Source organism: Ascaphus truei, chromosome 21 (genome assembly GCF_040206685.1).
Source record: "Ascaphus truei isolate aAscTru1 chromosome 21, aAscTru1.hap1, whole genome shotgun sequence".
Classification (NCBI taxonomy): Eukaryota; Metazoa; Chordata; class Amphibia; order Anura; family Ascaphidae; genus Ascaphus; species Ascaphus truei.
The window spans coordinates 4,046,641-4,066,902 of record NC_134503.1 but is presented as its reverse complement, the minus strand read 5'-3'; the positions used below and the strand labels follow the sequence as shown (position 1 = coordinate 4,066,902).

The following is a 20,262-nucleotide window of genomic DNA, read 5'->3' as shown; positions in this document are numbered from 1 at the left end:
CATACACAGCACTCACCCATCCCCTCACATACACAGCACTCACCCATCCCCTCACATACACAGCACTCACCCATCCCCTCACATACACAGCACTCACCCAGCCCCTCACATACACAGCACTCACCCATCCCCTCACATACACAGCACTCACCCATCCCCTCACATACACAGCACTCACCCATCCCCTCACATACACAGCACTCACCCATTCCCTCACATACACAGCACTCACCCAGCCCCTCACATATGCAGCACTCACCCATCCCCTCATATACGCAGCACTCACCCACCCCCTTACATACACAGCACTCACCCATCCCCTCACATACACAGCACTCACCATCCCCTCACTTACACAGCACTCACCCCTCCTCTCACATACACAGCACTCACCCAGCCCCTCACATACGCAGCACTCACCCATCCCCTCACATGCGCAGCACTCACCCATTCCCTCACATACACAGCACTCACCCAGCCCCTCACATACACAGCACTCACCCAGCCCCTCACATACACAGCACTCACCCAGCCCCTCACATACACAGCACCCACCCCTCCCCTCACATACAGAGCACTCACCCATCCCCTCACATACACAGCACTCACCCCTCCCCTCACATACACAGAACTCACCCATCCCCTCACATACGCAGCACTCACCCCTTCCCTCACATACACAGCACTCACCCCTCCCCTCACATATGCAGCACTCACCTCTCCCCTCACATACACAGCACTCACCCCTCCCCACATTGAGATAGATGGTCTGTGGGTCCTGCAGCTCACTGAAGGATGTGACCTCCCCGTATTTCTCCTGAGCCCACTGCAGGAGCCCCTCACTGTCTGCTGGGAGGTTCTTCTCTTTATTGCTGGTCGGGGGGTTTGTCGCCATAAAGAAAATATGATCGGGGTACTGAAAGAGACCAGTATTCAGGCAAACCCTACACACCGACCCCTCAGAGACAGGGGTGACACCTAACCACCAGCACATACAGAGACGATGGAACCCAGCCACCCTACATACTGTACACCATCACCCCATATAGAGAGTATATGAGACAACCATCCTACATGCTATATACACCATCACCCCATATAGAGAGGATAGGGCCCAACCATTTCACATACTATATACACCATCACCCCATATAGAGAGGATAGGAGACAACCATCCTACATACTATATACACCATCACCCCATATAGAGAGGATAGGAGACAACCATCCTACATACTATATACACCATCACCCCATATAGAGAGGATAGGAGACAACCATCCTACATACTATATACACCATCACCCCATATAGAGAGGATAGGAGACAACCATCCTACATACTATATACACCATCATCCCATATAGAGAGGATACTAAGCAACTACACTACATACAGTACACCATCACCCCATATAGAGAGGATAGGACCCAAGCATCCTACATAGTGTACTCCATCACCCCATATAGAAATGATAGGACCCAGCCACCCTATAGATACCATCACCCCATATAGAGAGGATAGGAGTTCATATGATCCAACCACCCTACATACTGTACATCACCCCATATAGAGAGGCTAGGACCCAGCCACCCTACATACTGTACACCATCACCCTATATAGAGAGGACAGGACTCAACCACCCTATAGATATAATCACCCCATATAGAGAGGTTAGGAGCCATCCCCCTATATAGAGAGGATAGGACCCAACCACCATACATATTGTACACCATCACCCTATATAGAGAGGATAGGAGTTCATAGGCCCCAACCACCCTACATACTGTACATCACCCCATATAGTGTGTTTGTGTGCACTGTGTGTGCTGCGCATACTGTCTGCGTCTGTATATGTGTGTGCGTGTGCAGGGTGTGGGTATACTTCGCATACTGTCTGCATATGTATATATATGTGTGTGTGTGTGTACACTTCGCATACTGTCTGCGTATGTATACTGTATATATGTGTGTGTGTGTGTGTGTGTGTGTGTGTGTGTGTGTGTGTGTGTGTGTGTGTGTCTGTACTTTGCATACTGTCTGTGTATGTGTATATATATATGTGTGTGTGTGTGTACTTTGCATACTGTCTGCGTATGTCTATGTGTGTGTGTGTGTGTGTGTGTACTTTGCATACTGTCTGCGTATGTATATATATATATATATATATATATATATATATATATATATAAAAAGAAAAGAGAAAAAGCGCCCGATCCTTGTGTAAAATCAGATGAACATTTTAATAAATCATGGACAAGACAAATGCACACTTACAATTTGTCTGATTAAAATAAGCATTTTATGGGACCTGCCCATGCACCAATCGAAGACTCCACAGTCACCTCCGCTCTGCAATCTCACGATCAGTTCGCGACCCAGTAATTGAGAACGCCGTTTTATCCAAGGTGTATATACAACAACCATCCGTCAGGAGCTTCTCAGCAGCGTGCGTCCGCCATTACTCCCACACATGTGGTGCTGGATACCGGAAGGACTTTCCTTGTATTTCCTTGGTCTCTCTCTGGTGCCGAAGGCAGGTCAGCCACCGTAGTTGCAATGCAAACCGTCCCTACGCGTTTCTTCCGCCTTAGGGACGGTTTGCATTGCAACTACGGTGGCTGACCTGCCTTCGGCACCAGAGAGAGACCAAGGAAATACAAGGAAAGTCCTTCCGGTATCCAGCACCACATGTGTGGGAGTAATGGCGGACGCACGCTGCTGAGAAGCTCCTGACGGATGGTTGTTGTATATACACTTTGGATAAAACGGCGTTCTCAATTACTGGGTCGCGAACTGATCGTGAGATTGCAGAGCGGAGGTGACTGTGGAGTCTTCGATTGGTGCATGGGCAGGTCCCATAAAATGCTTATTTTAATCAGACAAATTGTAAGTGTGCATTTGTCTTGTCCATGATTTATTAAAATGTTCATCTGATTTTACACAAGGATCGGGCGCTTTTTCTCTTTTCTTTTTCTAATAGGTACTATGGGAACTTGGTGAGCCCAAGAAGAAGCAGCCTGGACCTTTGTTTTATTCACTCATGGACTTCATTTGGACTTAAGTATCAATTTTTAGTTTAATTTTTGTATTTTTATGCTATTTTTTATGTTCAACAGATTATTTAATTTTTTTTTATATATATTTTTGCACATTTTTTCAATTACATTTTGTTAAATTTATGGTTTTTTTATATATTATAATTCAATTAGTATAGGCAGGCACTAGTTGGTTCATGTAAACATCTTATTCAATATTGATATTTGGTGCAACATTTTGGCACACGTCACCGGAGCGGCAGCAATTTGGGTGTGCTGAAAAAAGGAGCGCTGTCTTTATAACTGTTTATATATATATATATATATATATATATATATATATATATATATATATGTGTGTGTGTGTGTACTTTGCATACCGTGTGTGTGTGTGTGTGTGTGTGTGTGTGTGTGTGTGTGTGTGTGTGCGCGTGTGTGTGTGCGTGTGTGTGTGCGTGTGTGTACTTTGCATACCGTCTGTGTACGTGTACATGTGTGCACCATGATACTCACATGCACAGTGAGCGGGGCAGGGAACCCTGTGACTGTCATGTTCAGCACGTGTCCTTTCATATTAATGACCAGCACCGCGGGAAGGTCCGAACGCCTCTGCTTGTCCATTCCTGTCACCTCCACGTTCAGAACCTTAAACCAAGCGACAGAGCATGTTACTGAGGCCCCGACACATGCAAAGTGTCACTACACGTGACGGCTACATGCCACAGAAGATAACACGTATGTACCGATCACAATATAATACCAAGGATGCAAAACCCGCAACAGAGAGAACTATTGTATATTTGTTTCCCTTTTATCAGTCACAAAGTGAGTTATGGTGAGTAACAAAGCGAGTTATGGTGAGTAACAAAGCGAGTTATGGTGAGTAACAAAGCGAGTTATGGTGAGTAACAAAGCGAGTTATGGTGAGTAACAAAGCGAGTTATGGGGAGTAACAAAGCGAGTTATGGTGAGTAACAAAGCGAGTTATGGTGAGTAACAAAGCGAGTTATGGTGAGTAACAAAGCGAGTTATGGTGAGTAACAAAGCGAGTTATGGTGAGTAACAAAGCGAGTTATGGGGAGTAACAAAGCGAGTTATGGGGAGTAACAAAGCGAGTTATGGGGAGTAACAAAGCGAGTTATGGTGAGTAACAAAGCGAGTTATGGGGAGTAACAAAGCGAGTTATGGGGAGTAACAAAGCGAGTTATGGGGAGTAACAAAGCGAGTTATGGGGAGTAACAAAGCGAGTTATGGGGAGTAACAAAGCGAGTTATGGTGAGTAACAAAGCGAGTTATGGTGAGTAACAAAGCGAGTTATGGTGAGTAACAAAGCGAGTTATGGTGAGTAACAAAGCGAGTTATGGTGAGTAACAAAGCGAGTTATGGTGAGTAACAAAGCGAGTTATGGTGAGTAACAAAGCGAGTTATGGTGAGTAACAAAGCGAGTTATGGTGAGTAACAAAGCGAGTTATGGTGGGTAACAAAGTGACGAAACCCTCGACCGCACATCAACAAAAAGCATTCACGTCTCAGACAGCTCTGCAGCCTGCCTTTCCCCATTATCTCTTAGCATGCAATGCTTCCACTGCAGCCAGGGATTCTGGGAAATAACATGCAAATGAGGACTCACAGTGTCACTTTTTTGCTTCTTTCCCATTTTTACATGGACCCCCTATAAGTTTCTCCCTGCCGTGTTACACAGCTTTTGCTGCACAGCCTGAGTTACAGAAGCACAATCACTTTTATACATTATACCCTGTGCCCTCTGCGCGTCCGTCTCTCCCTCATCTGCCTCAGATCGTTATCCTGCGTTTTACATCCGTGTTACACGCGTGGGATATTTTGATAATCAGTATGGCTTGTCCTGAGAAGGTGAGACAACTCTCAAAAACTTGTCTGAAAATATCAATTGGTAGTCCAAATTAAAAAAAGGTTCCCCCTTAATACTGAGCATAAAAAAGGTATCCCCCTAATACTGAGCATAAAAAAGGTATCCCCCTAATACTGAGCATAAAAAAGGTATCCCCCTAATACTGAGCATAAAAAAGGTACCCCCTAATACTGAGTATAAAAAAGGTATCCCCCTAATACTGAGCATAAAAAAGGTATCCCCCTAATACTGAGCATAAAAAGGTACCCCCTAATACTGAGCATAAAAAGGTATCCCCTAATACTGAGCATAAAAAAGGTATCCCCCTAATACTGAGCATAAAAAATGTATCCCCTAATACTGAGCATAAAAAGGTATCCCCCTAATACTGAGCAGAAAAAGGTACCGCCTAATACTGAGCATAAAAAGGTACCCCCTAATACTGAGCATAAAAAAGGTATCCCCCTAATACTGAGCATAAAAAAGGTATCCCCTAATACTGAGCATAAAAAAGGTATCCCCCTAATACTGAGCATAAAAAAGGTATCCCCCTAATACTGAGCATAAAAAAGGTATCCCCCTAATACTGAGCATAAAAAGGTATCCCCCTAATACTGAGCATAAAAAGGTATCCCCCTAATACTGAGCAGAAAAAGGTACCCCCTAATACTGAGCAGAAAAAGGTACCCCCTAATACTGAGCATAAAAAAGGTATCCCCCTAATACTGAGCATAAAAAAGGTATCCCCCTAATACTGAGCATAAAAAAGGTATCCCCCTAATACTGAGCATAAAAAAGGTATCCCCCTAATACTGAGCATAAAAAAGGTATCCCCCTAATACTGAGCATAAAAAGGTACCCCCTAATACTGAGCATAAAAAAGGTATCCCCCTAATACTGAGCATAAAAAAGGTATCCCCCTAATACTGAGCATAAAAAATGTATCCCCTAATACTGAGCATAAAAAGGTATCCCCCTAATACTGAGCAGAAAAAGGTACCCCCTAATACTGAGCAGAAAAAGGTACCCCCTAATACTGAGCATAAAAAAGGTATCCCCCTAATACTGAGCATAAAAAAGGTATCCCCCTAATACTGAGCATAAAAAAGGTATCCCCCTAATACTGAGCATAAAAAAGGTATCCCCCTAATACTGAGCATAAAAAGGTATCCCCCTAATACTGAGCATAAAAAAGGTATCCCCCTAATACTGAGCATAAAAAAGGTATCCCCCTAATACTGAGCATAAAAAGGTATCCCCCTTAATACTGAGCATAAAAAGGTATCCCCCTAATACTGAGCATAAAAAAGGTATCCCCCTAATACTGAGCATAAAAAGGTATCCCCCTAATACTGAGCATAAAAAAGGTATCCCCCTAATACTGAGCAGAAAAAGGTATCCCCCTAATACTGAGCAGAAAAAGGTACCCCCTAATACCGAGCAGAAAAAGGTATCCCCTAATACTGAGCAGAAAAAGGTATCCCCCTAATACTGAGCAGAAAAAGGTACCCCCTAATACTGAGCAGAAAAAGGTACCCCCTAATACTGAGCAGAAAAAGGTACCCCCTAATACTGAGCAGAAAAAGGTATCCCCCTAATACTGAGCAGAAAAAGGTATCCCCCTAATACTGAGCATAAAAAAGGTATCCCCCTAATACTGAGCAGAAAAAGGTACCCCCTAATACTGAGCAGAAAAAGGTACCCCCTAATACTGAGCAGAAAAAGGTATCCCCCTACTACTGAGCAGAAAAAGGTATCCCCCTAATACTGAGCAGAAAAAGGTATCCCCCTAATACTGAGCATAAAAAAGGTATCCCCCTAATACTGAGCATAAAAATGTATCCCCCTAATACTGAGCATAAAAGGTACCCCCTAATACTGAGCATAAAAAGGTATCCCCTAATACTGAGCATAAAAAGGTACCCCCTAATACTGAGCATAAAAAAGGTATCCCCCTAATACTGAGCAGAAAAAGGTACCCCCTAATACTGAGCAGAAAAAGGTACCCCCTAAAACTGAGCAGAAAAAGGAACCCCCTAATACTGAGCAGAAAAAGGTACCCCCTAATACTGAGCATAAAAAGGTATCCCCCTAATACTGAGCATAAAAAGGTATCCCCCTAATACTGAGCATAAAAAGGTACCCCCTAATACTGAGCAGAAAAAGGTATCCCCTAATACTGAGCAGAAAAAGGTATCCCCTAATACTGAGCATAAAAAGGTACCCCCTAATACTGAGCAGAAAAAGGTACCCCCTAATACTGAGCATAAAAAGGTATCCCCCTAATACTGAGCATAAAAAGGTATCCCCCTAATACTGAGCATAAAAAGGTATCCACCTAATACTGAGCATAAAAAGGTACCCCCTAATACTGAGCATAAAAAGGTATCCCCCTAATACTGAGCATAAAAAGGTATCCCCCTAATACTGAGCATAAAAAGGTATCCCCCTAATACTGAGCATAAAAAGGTATCCCCCTAATACTGAGCATAAAAAGGTACCACCTAATACTGAGCATAAAAAGGTACCCCCTAATACTGAGCATAAAAAGGTACCCCCTAATACTGAGCAGAAAAAGGTACCCCCTAATACTGAGCAGAAAAAGGTACCCCCTAATACTGAGCATAAAAAGGTACCCCCTAATACTGAGCAGAAAAAGGTACCCCCTAATACTGAGCATAAAAAGGTACCCCCTAATACTGAGCATAAAAAGGTACCCCCTAATACTGAGCATAAAAAGGTATCCCCCTAATACTGAGCATAAAAAAGGTATCCCCCCAATACTGAGCATAAAAAGGTACCCCCTAATACTGAGCATAAAAAGGTACCCCCTAATACTGAGCATAAAAAGGTACCCCCTAATACTGAGCATAAAAAGGTATCCCCCTAATACTGAGCATAAAAAAGGTATCCCCCCAATACTGAGCATAAAAAGGTACCCCCTAATACTGAGCATAAAAAGGTACCCCCTAATACTGAGCATAAAAACGTATCCCCCTAATACGGAGCATAAAAAGGTACCCCCTACTACTGAGCAGAAAAAGGTATCCCCCTAATACTGAGCAGAAAAAGGTATCCCCCTAATACTGAGCATAAAAAGGTATCCCCCTAATACTGAGCATAAAAAGGTATCCCCCTAATACTGAGCAGAAAAAGGTACCCCCTAATACTGAGCAGAAAAAGGTATTCCCCTAATACTGAGCAGAAAAAGGTACCCCCTAATACTGAGCATAAAAAAGGTATCCCCCTAATACTGAGCATAAAAAGGTATCCCCCTAATACTGAGCAGAAAAAGGTACCCCCTAATACTGAGCATAAAAAGGTATCCCCCTAATACTGAGCAGAAAAAGGTACCCCCTACTACTGAGCAGAAAAAGGTATCCCCCTAATACTGAGCAGAAAAAGGTATCCCCCTAATACTGAGCAGAAAAAGGTATCCCCCTAATACTGAGCAGAAAAAGGTACCCCCTAATACTGAGCAGAAAAAGGTACCCCCTAATACTGAGCATAAAAAGGTATCCCCTAATACTGAGCATAAAAAGGTATCCCCCTAATACTGAGCATAAAAAGGTATCCCCCTAATACTGAGCAGAAAAAGGTACCCCCTAATACTGAGCATAAAAAGGTATCCCCCTAATACTGAGCAGAAAAAGGTACCCCCTACTACTGAGCAGAAAAAGGTATCCCCCTAATACTGAGCAGAAAAAGGTATCCCCCTAATACTGAGCAGAAAAAGGTATCCCCCTAATACTGAGCAGAAAAAGGTACCCCCTAATACTGAGCAGAAAAAGGTATCCCCCTAATACTGAGCATAAAAAGGTACCCCCTAATACTGAGCATAAAAATGTATCCCCCTAATACTGAGCAGAAAAAGGTACCCCCTAATACTGAGCATAAAAAGGTATCCCCCTAATACTGAGCAGAAAAAGGTATCCCCCTAATACTGAGCATAAAAAGGTATCCCCCTAATACTGAGCAGAAAAAGGTACCCCCTAATACTGAGCATAAAAAGGTATCCCCCTAATACTGAGCAGAAAAAGGTATCCCCCTAATACTGAGCATAAAAAGGTACCCCCTAATACTGAGCATAAAAAGGTATCCCCCTAATACTGAGCATAAAAATGTATCCCCCTAATACTGAGCAGAAAAAGGTACCCCCTACTACTGAGCAGAAAAAGGTATCCCCCTAATACTGAGCAGAAAAAGGTATCCCCCTAATACTGAGCAGAAAAAGGTATCCCCCTAATACTGAGCAGAAAAAGGTACCCCCTAATACTGAGCAGAAAAAGGTACCCCCTAATACTGAGCATAAAAAGGTATCCCCTAATACTGAGCATAAAAAGGTATCCCCCTAATACTGAGCATAAAAAGGTATCCCCCTAATACTGAGCATAAAAAGGTATCCCCCTAATACTGAGCAGAAAAAGGTACCCCCTAATACTGAGCATAAAAAGGTATCCCCCTAATACTGAGAAGAAAAAGGTACCCCCTACTACTGAGCAGAAAAAGGTATCCCCCTAATACTGAGCAGAAAAAGGTATCCCCCTAATACTGAGCAGAAAAAGGTATCCCCCTAATACTGAGCAGAAAAAGGTACCCCCTAATACTGAGCAGAAAAAGGTATCCCCCTAATACTGAGCATAAAAAGGTACCCCCTAATACTGAGCATAAAAAGGTATCCCCCTAATACTGAGCAGAAAAAGGTACCCCCTAATACTGAGCATAAAAAGGTATCCCCCTAATACTGAGCAGAAAAAGGTATCCCCCTAATACTGAGCATAAAAAGGTATCCCCCTAATACTGAGCAGAAAAAGGTACCCCCTAATACTGAGCATAAAAAGGTATCCCCCTAATACTGAGCAGAAAAAGGTATCCCCCTAATACTGAGCATAAAAAGGTACCCCCTAATACTGAGCAGAAAAAGGTACCCCCCTAATACTGAGCATAAAAATGTATCCCCCTAATACTGAGCATAAAAAAGGTATCCCCCCTAATACTGAGCAGAAAAAGGTACCCCCTAATACTGAGCATAAAAAGGTATCCCCCTAATACTGAGCATAAAAAGGTATCCCCCTAATACTGAGCAGAAAAAGGTATCCCCCTAATACTGAGCATAAAAAGGTACCCCCTAATACTGAGCATAAAAAGGTATCCCCCTAATACTGAGCAGAAAAAGGTACCCCCTAATACTGAGCATAAAAAGGTATCCCCCTAATACTGAGCAGAAAAAGGTATCCCCCTAATACTGAGCAGAAAAAGGTACCCCCTAATACTGAGCATAAAAAAGGTATCCCCCTAATACTGAGCAGAAAAAGGTATCCCCCTAATACTGAGCAGAAAAAGGTATCCCCCCAATACTGAGCATAAAAAGGTATCCCCCTAATACTGAGCAGAAAAAGGTACCCCCTAATACTGAGCATAAAAAGGTATCCCCCTAATACTGAGCAGAAAAAGGTATCCCCCTAATACTGAGCATAAAAAGGTACCCCCTAATACTGAGCATAAAAAGGTACCCCCCTAATACTGAGCATAAAAATGTATCCCCCTAATACTGAGCAGAAAAAGGTACCCCCTAATACTGAGCATAAAAAGGTATCCCCCTAATACTGAGCATAAAAAGGTATCCCCCTAATACTGAGCATAAAAAGGTATCCCCCTAATACTGAGCAGAAAAAGGTATCCCCCTAATACTGAGCATAAAAAGGTACCCCCTAATACTGAGCATAAAAAGGTATCCCCCTAATACTGAGCAGAAAAAGGTACCCCCTAATACTGAGCATAAAAAGGTATCCCCCTAATACTGAGCAGAAAAAGGTACCCCCTAATACTGAGCAGAAAAAGGTACCCCCTAATACTGAGCATAAAAAAGGTATCCCCCTAATACTGAGCAGAAAAAGGTATCCCCCTAATACTGAGCATAAAAAGGTATCCCCCCAATACTGAGCATAAAAAGGTATCCCCCTAATACTGAGCATAAAAAGGTACCCCCTAATACTGAGCATAAAAAGGTACCCCCTAATACTGAGCAGAAAAAGGTACCCCCTAATACTGAGCAGAAAAAGGTACCCCCTAATACTGAGCAGAAAAAGGTACCCCCTAATACTGAGCATAAAAAGGTACCCCCCTAATACTGAGCATAAAAATGTATCCCCCTAATACTGAGCAGAAAAAGGTACCCCCTAATACTGAGCATAAAAAGGTATCCCCCTAATACTGAGCATAAAAAGGTATCCCCCTAATACTGAGCAGAAAAAGGTATCCCCCTAATACTGAGCATAAAAAGGTACCCCCTAATACTGAGCATAAAAAGGTATCCCCCTAATACTGAGCAGAAAAAGGTACCCCCTAATACTGAGCATAAAAAGGTATCCCCCTAATACTGAGCAGAAAAAGGTACCCCCTAATACTGAGCAGAAAAAGGTACCCCCTAATACTGAGCATAAAAAAGGTATCCCCCTAATACTGAGCAGAAAAAGGTATCCCCCTAATACTGAGCAGAAAAAGGTATCCCCCCAATACTGAGCATAAAAAGGTATCCCCCTAATACTGAGCATAAAAAGGTACCCCCTAATACTGAGCATAAAAAGGTACCCCCTAATACTGAGCAGAAAAAGGTACCCCCTAATACTGAGCAGAAAAAGGTACCCCCTAATACTGAGCAGAAAAAGGTACCCCCTAATACTGAGCATAAAAAGGTATCCCCCTAATACTGAGCAGAAAAAGGTACCCCCTAATACTGAGCAGAAAAAGGTACCCCCTAATACTGAGCATAAAAAGGTACCCCCTAATACTGAGCTTCTCATATTCCTTCCAGCCATTCCCTGCAATGTACTTTACTGATGGTTCCTGTCTCTGCCGCTAAGTTTCACTTGTCCCACAGGTTCAGAAACCCGGAGGTTAGCGCTGGTTTGGGAAGCCATGTTTTATAGAGCGTGAGCAGCGATCTAGCACAAAACAGGGGCGAATGGGGGAGACAGACGCACAAAACAGGGGCGAATGGGGGAGACAGACGCACAAAACAGGGGCGAATGGGGGAGACAGACGCACAAAACAGGGGCGAATGGGGGAGACAGACGCACAAAACAGGGGCGAATGGGGGAGACAGACGCACTAAACAGGGCTTATTGTGCCCACTTCGTAACAAGTCTACATCTAGTGGAGCAAAGCTCGTTGGACGGGGGTTCCTAAAATATGTGTGTGTATTTCTGTTTTTAGAATGTGCTAACATACGGCTGGGGGCGGTGCAATCAGAGCGTGGGCGCGGTGCAATCAGAGCGTGGGCGCGGTGCAATCAGAGCGTGGGCGCGGTGCAATCAGAGCGTGGGCGCGGTGCAATCAGAGCGTGGGCGCGGTGCAATCAGAGCGTGGGCGCGGTGCAATCAGAGCGTGGGCGCGGTGCAATCAGAGCGTGGGCGCGGTGCAATCAGAGCGTGGGCGCGGTGCAATCAGAGCGTGGGCGCGGTGCAGTCAGAGCGTGGGCGCGGTGCAGTCAGAGCGTGGGCGCGGTGCAGTCAGAGCGTGGGCGCGGTGCAATCAGAGCGTGGGCGCGGTGCAATCAGAGCGTGGGCGCGGTGCAGTCAGAGCGTGGGCGCGGTGCAATCAGAGCGTGGGCGCGGTGCAATCAGAGCGTGGGCGCGGTGCAATCAGAGCGTGGGCGCGGTGCAGTCAGAGCGTGGGCGCGGTGCAATCAGAGCGTGGGCGCGGTGCAATCAGAGCGTGGGCGCGGTGCAATCAGAGCGTGGGCGCGGTGCAGTCAGAGCGTGGGCGCGGTGCAATCAGAGCGTGGGCGCGGTGCAATCAGAGCGTGGGCGCGGTGCAGTCAGAGCGTGGGCGCGGTGCAGTCAGAGCGTGGGCGCGGTGCAGTCAGAGCGTGGGCGCGGTGCAATCAGAGCGTGGGCGCGGTGCAATCAGAGCGTGGGCGCGGTGCAATCAGAGCGTGGGCGCGGTGCAATCAGAGCGTGGGCGCGGTGCAATCAGAGCGTGGGCGCGGTGCAATCAGAGCGTGGGCGCGGTGCAATCAGAGCGTGGGCGCGGTGCAGTCAGAGCGTGGGCGCGGTGCAATCAGAGCGTGGGCGCGGTGCAATCAGAGCGCGGGCGCGGTGCAGTCAGAGCGTGGGCGCGGTGCAATCAGAGCGTGGGCGCGGTGCAGTCAGAGCGTGGGCGCGGTGCAGTCAGAGCGTGGGCGCGGTGCAATCAGAGCGTGGGCGCGGTGCAATCAGAGCGCGGGCGCGGTGCAATCAGAGCGCGGGCGCGGTGCAATCAGAGCGCGGGCGCGGTGCAATCAGAGCGCGGGCGCGGTGCAATCAGAGCGCGGGCGCGGTGCAATCAGAGCGTGGGCGCGGTGCAGTCAGAGCGTGGGCGCGGTGCAGTCAGAGCGTGGGCGCGGTGCAATCAGAGCGTGGGCGCGGTGCAATCAGAGCGTGGGCGCGGTGCAATCAGAGCGTGGGCGCGGTGCAGTCAGAGCGTGGGCGCGGTGCAATCAGAGCGCGGGCGCGGTGCAATCAGAGCGTGGGCGTGGTGCAATCAGAGCGTGGGCGCGGTGCAGTCAGAGCGTGGGCGCGGTGCAGTCAGAGCGTGGGCGCGGTGCAGTCAGAGCGTGGGCGCGGTGCAGTCAGAGCGTGGGCGCGGTGCAATCAGAGCGTGGGCGCGGTGCAATCAGAGCGCGGGCGCGGTGCAATCAGAGCGTGGGCGCGGTGCAATCAGAGCGTGGGCGCGGTGCAGTCAGAGCGTGGGCGCGGTGCAATCAGAGCGTGGGCGCGGTGCAGTCAGAGCGTGGGCGCGGTGCAATCAGAGCGTGGGCGCGGTGCAGTCAGAGCGTGGGCGCGGTGCAGTCAGAGCGTGGGCGCGGTGCAATCAGAGCGTGGGCGCGGTGCAATCAGAGCGTGGGCGCGGTGCAATCAGAGCGTGGGCGCGGTGCAGTCAGAGCGTGGGCGCGGTGCAATCAGAGCGCGGGCGCGGTGCAATCAGAGCGTGGGCGTGGTGCAATCAGAGCGTGGGCGCGGTGCAGTCAGAGCGTGGGCGCGGTGCAGTCAGAGCGTGGGCGCGGTGCAGTCAGAGCGTGGGCGCGGTGCAGTCAGAGCGTGGGCGCGGTGCAATCAGAGCGTGGGCGCGGTGCAATCAGAGCGCGGGCGCGGTGCAATCAGAGCGTGGGCGCGGTGCAATCAGAGCGTGGGCGCGGTGCAGTCAGAGCGTGGGCGCGGTGCAATCAGAGCGTGGGCGCGGTGCAATCAGAGCGCGGGCGCGGTGCAGTCAGAGCGTGGGGGCGGTGCAGTCAGAGCGTGGGCGCGGTGCAATCAGAGCGTGGGCGCGGTGCAATCAGAGCGTGGGCGCGGTGCAATCAGAGCGGGGGCGCGGTGCAATCAGAGCGCGGGCGCGGTGCAATCAGAGCGCGGGGGCGGTGCAATCAGAGCGCGGGGGCGGTGCAATCAGAGCGCGGGCGCGGTGCAATCAGAGCGCGGGGGCGGTGCAATCAGAGCGCGGGCGCGGTGCAGTCAGAGCGCGGGCGCGGTGCAATCAGAGCGTGGGCGCGGTGCAGTCAGAGCGTGGGCGCGGTGCAATCAGAGCGCGGGGGCGGTGCAATCAGAGCGCGGGGGCGGTGCAATCAGAGCGCGGGGGCGGTGCAATCAGAGCGCGGGCGCGGTGCAATCAGAGCGCGGGGGCGGTGCAATCAGAGCGCGGGCGCGGTGCAGTCAGAGCGTGGGCGCGGTACAATCAGAGCGTGGGCGCGGTGCAGTCAGAGCGTGGGCGCGGTGCAATCAGAGCGTGGGCGCGGTGCAGTCAGAGCGTGGGCGCGGTGCAATCAGAGCGTGGGCGCGGTGCAGTCAGAGCGTGGGCGCGGTGCAATCAGAGCGTGGGCGCGGTGCAATCAGAGCGTGGGCGCGGTGCAATCAGAGCGTGGGCGCGGTGCAATCAGAGCGCGGGCGCGGTGCAATCAGAGCGTGGGCGCGGTGCAATCAGAGCGTGGGCGCGGTGCAATCAGAGCGCGGGCGCGGTACAATCAGAGCGTGGGCGCGGTGCAATCAGAGCGTGGGCGCGGTGCAATCAGAGCGTGGGCGCGGTGCAATCAGAGCGTGGGCGCGGTGCAATCAGAGCGTGGGCGCGGTGCAATCAGAGCGTGGGCGCGGTGCAATCAGAGCGTGGGCGCGGTGCAATCAGAGCGTGGGCGCGGTGCAATCAGAGCGTGGGCGCGGTGCAATCAGAGCGTGGGCGCGGTGCAATCAGAGCGTGGGCGCGGTGCAATCAGAGCGCGGGCGCGGTGCAATCAGAGCGCGGGCGCGGTGCAATCAGAGCGTGGGCGCGGTGCAGTCAGAGCGTGGGCGCGGTGCAGTCAGAGCGTGGGCGCGGTGCAAGCAGAGCGCGGGCGCGGTACAATCAGAGCGTGGGCGCGGTGCAATCAGAGCGTGGGCGCGGTGCAATCAGAGCGTGGGCGCGGTGCAATCAGAGCGTGGGCGCGGTGCAGTCAGAGCGTGGGCGCGGTGCAGTCAGAGCGTGGGCGCGGTGCAATCAGAGCGTGGGCGCGGTGCAGTCAGAGCGTGGGCGCGGTGCAATCAGAGCGTGGGCGCGGTGCAATCAGAGCGTGGGCGCGGTGCAATCAGAGCGTGGGCGCGGTGCAATCAGAGCGTGGGCGCGGTACAATCAGAGCGTGGGCGCGGTGCAATCAGAGCGTGGGCGCGGTGCAATCAGAGCGTGGGCGCGGTGCAATCAGAGCGTGGGCGCGGTACAATCCGAGCGTGGGCGCGGTGCAGTCAGAGCGTGGGCGCGGTGCAATCAGAGCGTGGGCGCGGTGCAATCAGAGCGTGGGCGCGGTGCAATCAGAGCGTGGGCGCGGGTACAATCAGAGCGTGGGCGCGGTACAATCAGAGCGTGGGCGCGGTGCAATCAGAGCGTGGGCGCGGTGCAATCAGAGCGTGGGCGCGGTGCAATCAGAGCGTGGGCGCGGTACAATCCGAGCGTGGGCGCGGTGCAGTCAGAGCGTGGGCGCGGTGCAATCAGAGCGTGGGCGCGGTGCAATCAGAGCGTGGGCGCGGTACAATCAGAGCGTGGGCGCGGTGCAATCAGAGCGTGGGCGCGGTACAATCAGAGCGTGGGCGCGGTGCAATCAGAGCGTGGGGGCGGTGCAATCAGAGCGTGGGCGCGGTACAATCAGAGCGCGGGCGCGGTGCAATCAGAGCGCGGGCGCGGTGCAATCAGAGCGCGGGCGCGGTACAATCAGAGCGTGGGCGCGGTGCAATCAGAGCGTGGGCGCGGTGCAGTCAGAGCGTGGGCGCGGTGCAGTCAGAGCGTGGGCGCGGTGCAATCAGAGCGTGGGCGCGGTGCAATCGGAGCGTGGGCGCGGTGCAATCAGAGCGTGGGCGCGGTGCAGTCAGAGCGTGGGCGCGGTGCAATCAGAGCGCGGGCGCGGTGCAATCAGAGCGTGGGCGCGGTGCAATCAGAGCGTGGGCGCGGTGCAATCAGAGCGTGGGCGCGGTGCAATCGGAGCGTGGGCGCGGTGCAATCAGAGCGTGGGCGCGGTGCAATCGGAGCGTGGGCGCGGTGCAATCGGAGCGTGGGCGCGGTGCAATCGGAGCGTGGGCGCGGTGCAATCGGAGCGTGGGCGCGGTGCAGTCAGAGCGTGGGCGCGGTGCAATCAGAGCGCGGGCGCGGTGCAGTCAGAGCGTGGGCGCGGTGCAATCAGAGCGTGGGCGCGGTGCAGTCAGAGCGTGGGCGCGGTGCAATCAGAGCGTGGGCGCGGTGCAGTCAGAGCGTGGGCGCGGTGCAATCAGAGCGTGGGCGCGGTGCAATCAGAGCGTGGGCGCGGTGCAATCAGAGCGTGGGCGCGGTGCAATCAGAGCGTGGGCGCGGTGCAATCAGAGCGTGGGCGCGGTGCAATCAGAGCGTGGGCGCGGTGCAATCAGAGCGTGGGCGCGGTGCAATCAGAGCGTGGGCGCGGTGCAGTCAGAGCGTGGGCGCGGTGCAGTCAGCGCGTGGGCGCGGTGCAATCAGAGCGTGGGCGCGGTGCAATCAGAGCGTGGGCGCGGTGCAATCGGAGCGTGGGCGCGGTGCAATCGGAGCGTGGGCGCGGTGCAATCGGAGCGTGGGCGCGGTGCAGTCAGAGCGTGGGCGCGGTGCAATCAGAGCGCGGGCGCGGTGCAGTCAGAGCGTGGGCGCGGTGCAATCAGAGCGTGGGCGCGGTGCAGTCAGAGCGTGGGCGCGGTGCAATCAGAGCGTGGGCGCGGTGCAGTCAGAGCGTGGGCGCGGTGCAATCAGAGCGTGGGCGCGGTGCAATCAGAGCGTGGGCGCGGTGCAATCAGAGCGTGGGCGCGGTGCAATCAGAGCGTGGGCGCGGTGCAATCAGAGCGTGGGCGCGGTGCAATCAGAGCGCGGGCGCGGTGCAATCAGAGCGTGGGCGCGGTGCAATCAGAGCGTGGGCGCGGTGCAATCAGAGCGTGGGCGCGGTGCAGTCAGAGCGTGGGCGCGGTGCAATCAGAGCGTGGGCGCGGTGCAATCAGAGCGTGGGCGCGGTGCAATCAGAGCGTGGGCGCGGTGCAATCAGAGCGTGGGCGCGGTGCAATCAGAGCGTGGGCGCGGTGCAATCAGAGCGCGGGCGCGGTGCAATCAGAGCGCGGGCGCGGTGCAATCAGAGCGCGGGCGCGGTGCAATCAGAGCGTGGGCGCGGTGCAATCAGAGCGTGGGCGCGGTGCAATCAGAGCGTGGGCGCGGTGCAATCAGAGCGTGGGCGCGGTGCAATCAGAGCGTGGGCGCGGTGCAATCAGAGCGTGGGCGCGGTGCAATCAGAGCGTGGGCGCGGTGCAGTCAGCGCGTGGGCGCGGTGCAATCAGAGCGTGGGCGCGGTGCAATCAGAGCGTGGGCGCGGTGCAGTCAGAGCGTGGGCGCGGTGCAGTCAGCGCGTGGAGGGGCGAGGGGGAGAGCCTGTGGTTACTAAATTAATCCGCTCCCCTTACGCGTAACGGAGTAACCTGAAAATAAGTCGGCCGTGGTACCCTGAGGGATAACGTAGCGGGGGCCTCATTCCGATGCCCCTCCCCCCCACAGCTTGATCGCGGCAGAAACTGTCGCCGGCGCCATGGACTTTTGGTCCTTCGGTTGCGGCGCCGCGGGACATCCGTGCCAATCTAGGGCCAGGTCTTCAGAGGCCGGTTACTGACTTAACGAGGCCCTCACCCAAGTCACAAAGCAGCACAGATTCCTGGGAAATATGCTAATTTGTATATGCAAAGTAAATTCAACTGATCCAAAATTTGCATATTTCCCAAGTATCCCAGGGGTGCTCCGTTTTGTGCACGGTGTCTCTCCCCGTGCTGCACACAGGGGCGTTTGGGGGGCGGTATTACAGCCCCTGGGAACATTTTTACCCCGGTGTGTGTACCCTGGGAAAGCATTGGGAATAAATCGCTCCCCAAACCTTCCTGCTGTCCCCCGCCCCGGCCCCTCTCGGCGGGGGAGAGAAGCCGAGACATTTGTTTTTGCTTAGGGCGAAAGGAATGAAGCAATGTGAGAAACAACAACAAGGAGCGCAGGGCCAAGGGAACAGTCACTTTGAGTTAGTAAATCTGCGGTGCTGACCTATGAAGTGGGAGAGGGTTTCCTTGGCCTGCTTCAGCTTAATTCCCATGAAAACCCCCTTCTTTTCAAGGCTGAAGTGCAACATGCCGGGAATTTCCCACCGGTAAAGTGACGCTATGATGTGCGTTCTGTAACGGCAAAGTGTGGCCCTCGGTGACGCCGACGCCGCCGCACAACCCGACTCACTTGCTATTTATACTCTGTGTTTCAGACATTGTTTCCCAGTAACTGGACGGCGGCTTCTGCTGCACTTCCCGTAATTCTTCTGTGAGCCAAATGTGGCCTCTCCCCCTTACCTCGCTGTGTCACACACAAACACACACACATGCTGCCTGTGCCTACACACACTACATAACTACACCCGCGCTGCCTGTGCCACACACACACACTCCATGTCGCCAGGTGCTGTCTTCGTATCACCACACACTACATAACAACATACACTTCCTTTAACACACACACACATGCTTCCACCCACACAAACATCTGGTGACCTTGCCAATACACACACACCCTGCACCTCCTCAACACACATTGCTGGTGACACACACACACAATACTCACCATCCCACTGTCAATGACATTGAGCACGTACACCTCCTGCCGGGACACCTGGCTCACACACTGCCGGTGACACACACACACACTGCCGGTGACACAAACACACACACTGCCGGTGACACACACACACTGCCGGTGACACACACACACACACTGCCGGTGACACACACACACACTGCCGGTGACACACACACACACACTGCCGGTGATACACACACAGACACAATACTCACCATCCCACTCTCAATGACATTGAGCACGTACACCTCCTGCCGGGACACCTGGCTCACACACTGCCGGTGACACACACACACACTGCCGGTGACACACACACACACACTGCCGGTGACACACACACACTGCGTGTGACACACACACACAATACTCACCATCCCACTCCCAATGACATTGAGCACGTACACCTCCTGCCGGGACACCTGGCTCACACACTGCCGGTGATACACACACACACACTGCCGGTGACACACACACACACACACACACTGCCGGTGACACACACACACACTGCCGGTGACACACACATTGCTGGTGACACACACATACAACACTCACCATCCCACTGTCAATGACATTGAGCACGTACACCTCCTGCCGGGACACCTGGCTCACACACTGCCGGTGACACACACACACACACACACACTGCCGGTGACACACACACTGCGTGTGACACACACACACACAATACTCACCATCCCACTCCCAATGACATTGAGCACGTACACCTCCTGCCGGGACACCTGGCTCACACAGCCCTGCTTGGTGAGGTCATGTCTCTGTATCGCGGTTATGCCGTCCAGGACCTGCGCTTCACACTTCCCGGGATCCACTGGATCTGCAAGGATAAAACAAGACACCAGTCACCCACCAGTACCCATGGGAGAACCCACAAATAAAGACTAATGTCACAGAGTCACCCTAAGGTGTAGGGGACAAAGTAATCCTCATGTCACCCACAAGAAATAGCTGGACCCGTGTCTCTTCTGTCTTTGTGTCACTGCCGCACTTTGTGATAAAGACAGGCTAATGTACACACCCATGTAGGTAGTAGGGAGACTGCTGACATTGTGTCACCATATAGTTAAAGGGACCACCTCCTCACTGAGAGGGAGTGCTGCTTAATCTTTACGTCGCCCTATGGTGAGACAGACGTCTCTAACCATTGGTCACCAGTGTCACACTGTAGTTGGAAGGACAGATTTGTTGAG

At 51.9% G+C, this 20,262-nt stretch overlaps 1 protein-coding gene across 1 annotated transcript in view; it reads right to left on the bottom strand.

Annotated features, from left to right (window-relative positions):
- Nucleotides 1-20,262, bottom strand: part of ENG (endoglin) — a 58,663-nt gene that overhangs the window by 18,584 nt on the left and 19,817 nt on the right. The window contains exons 2-4 of the mRNA XM_075578531.1: nucleotides 19,747-19,889; nucleotides 3,553-3,684; nucleotides 745-916 (exon numbers count right to left, since the gene is read on the bottom strand). Of these exons, the coding sequence (XP_075434646.1) occupies nucleotides 745-916; nucleotides 3,553-3,684; nucleotides 19,747-19,889 (447 nt within the window). The remainder of the gene's footprint in view (nucleotides 1-744; nucleotides 917-3,552; nucleotides 3,685-19,746; nucleotides 19,890-20,262) is intronic.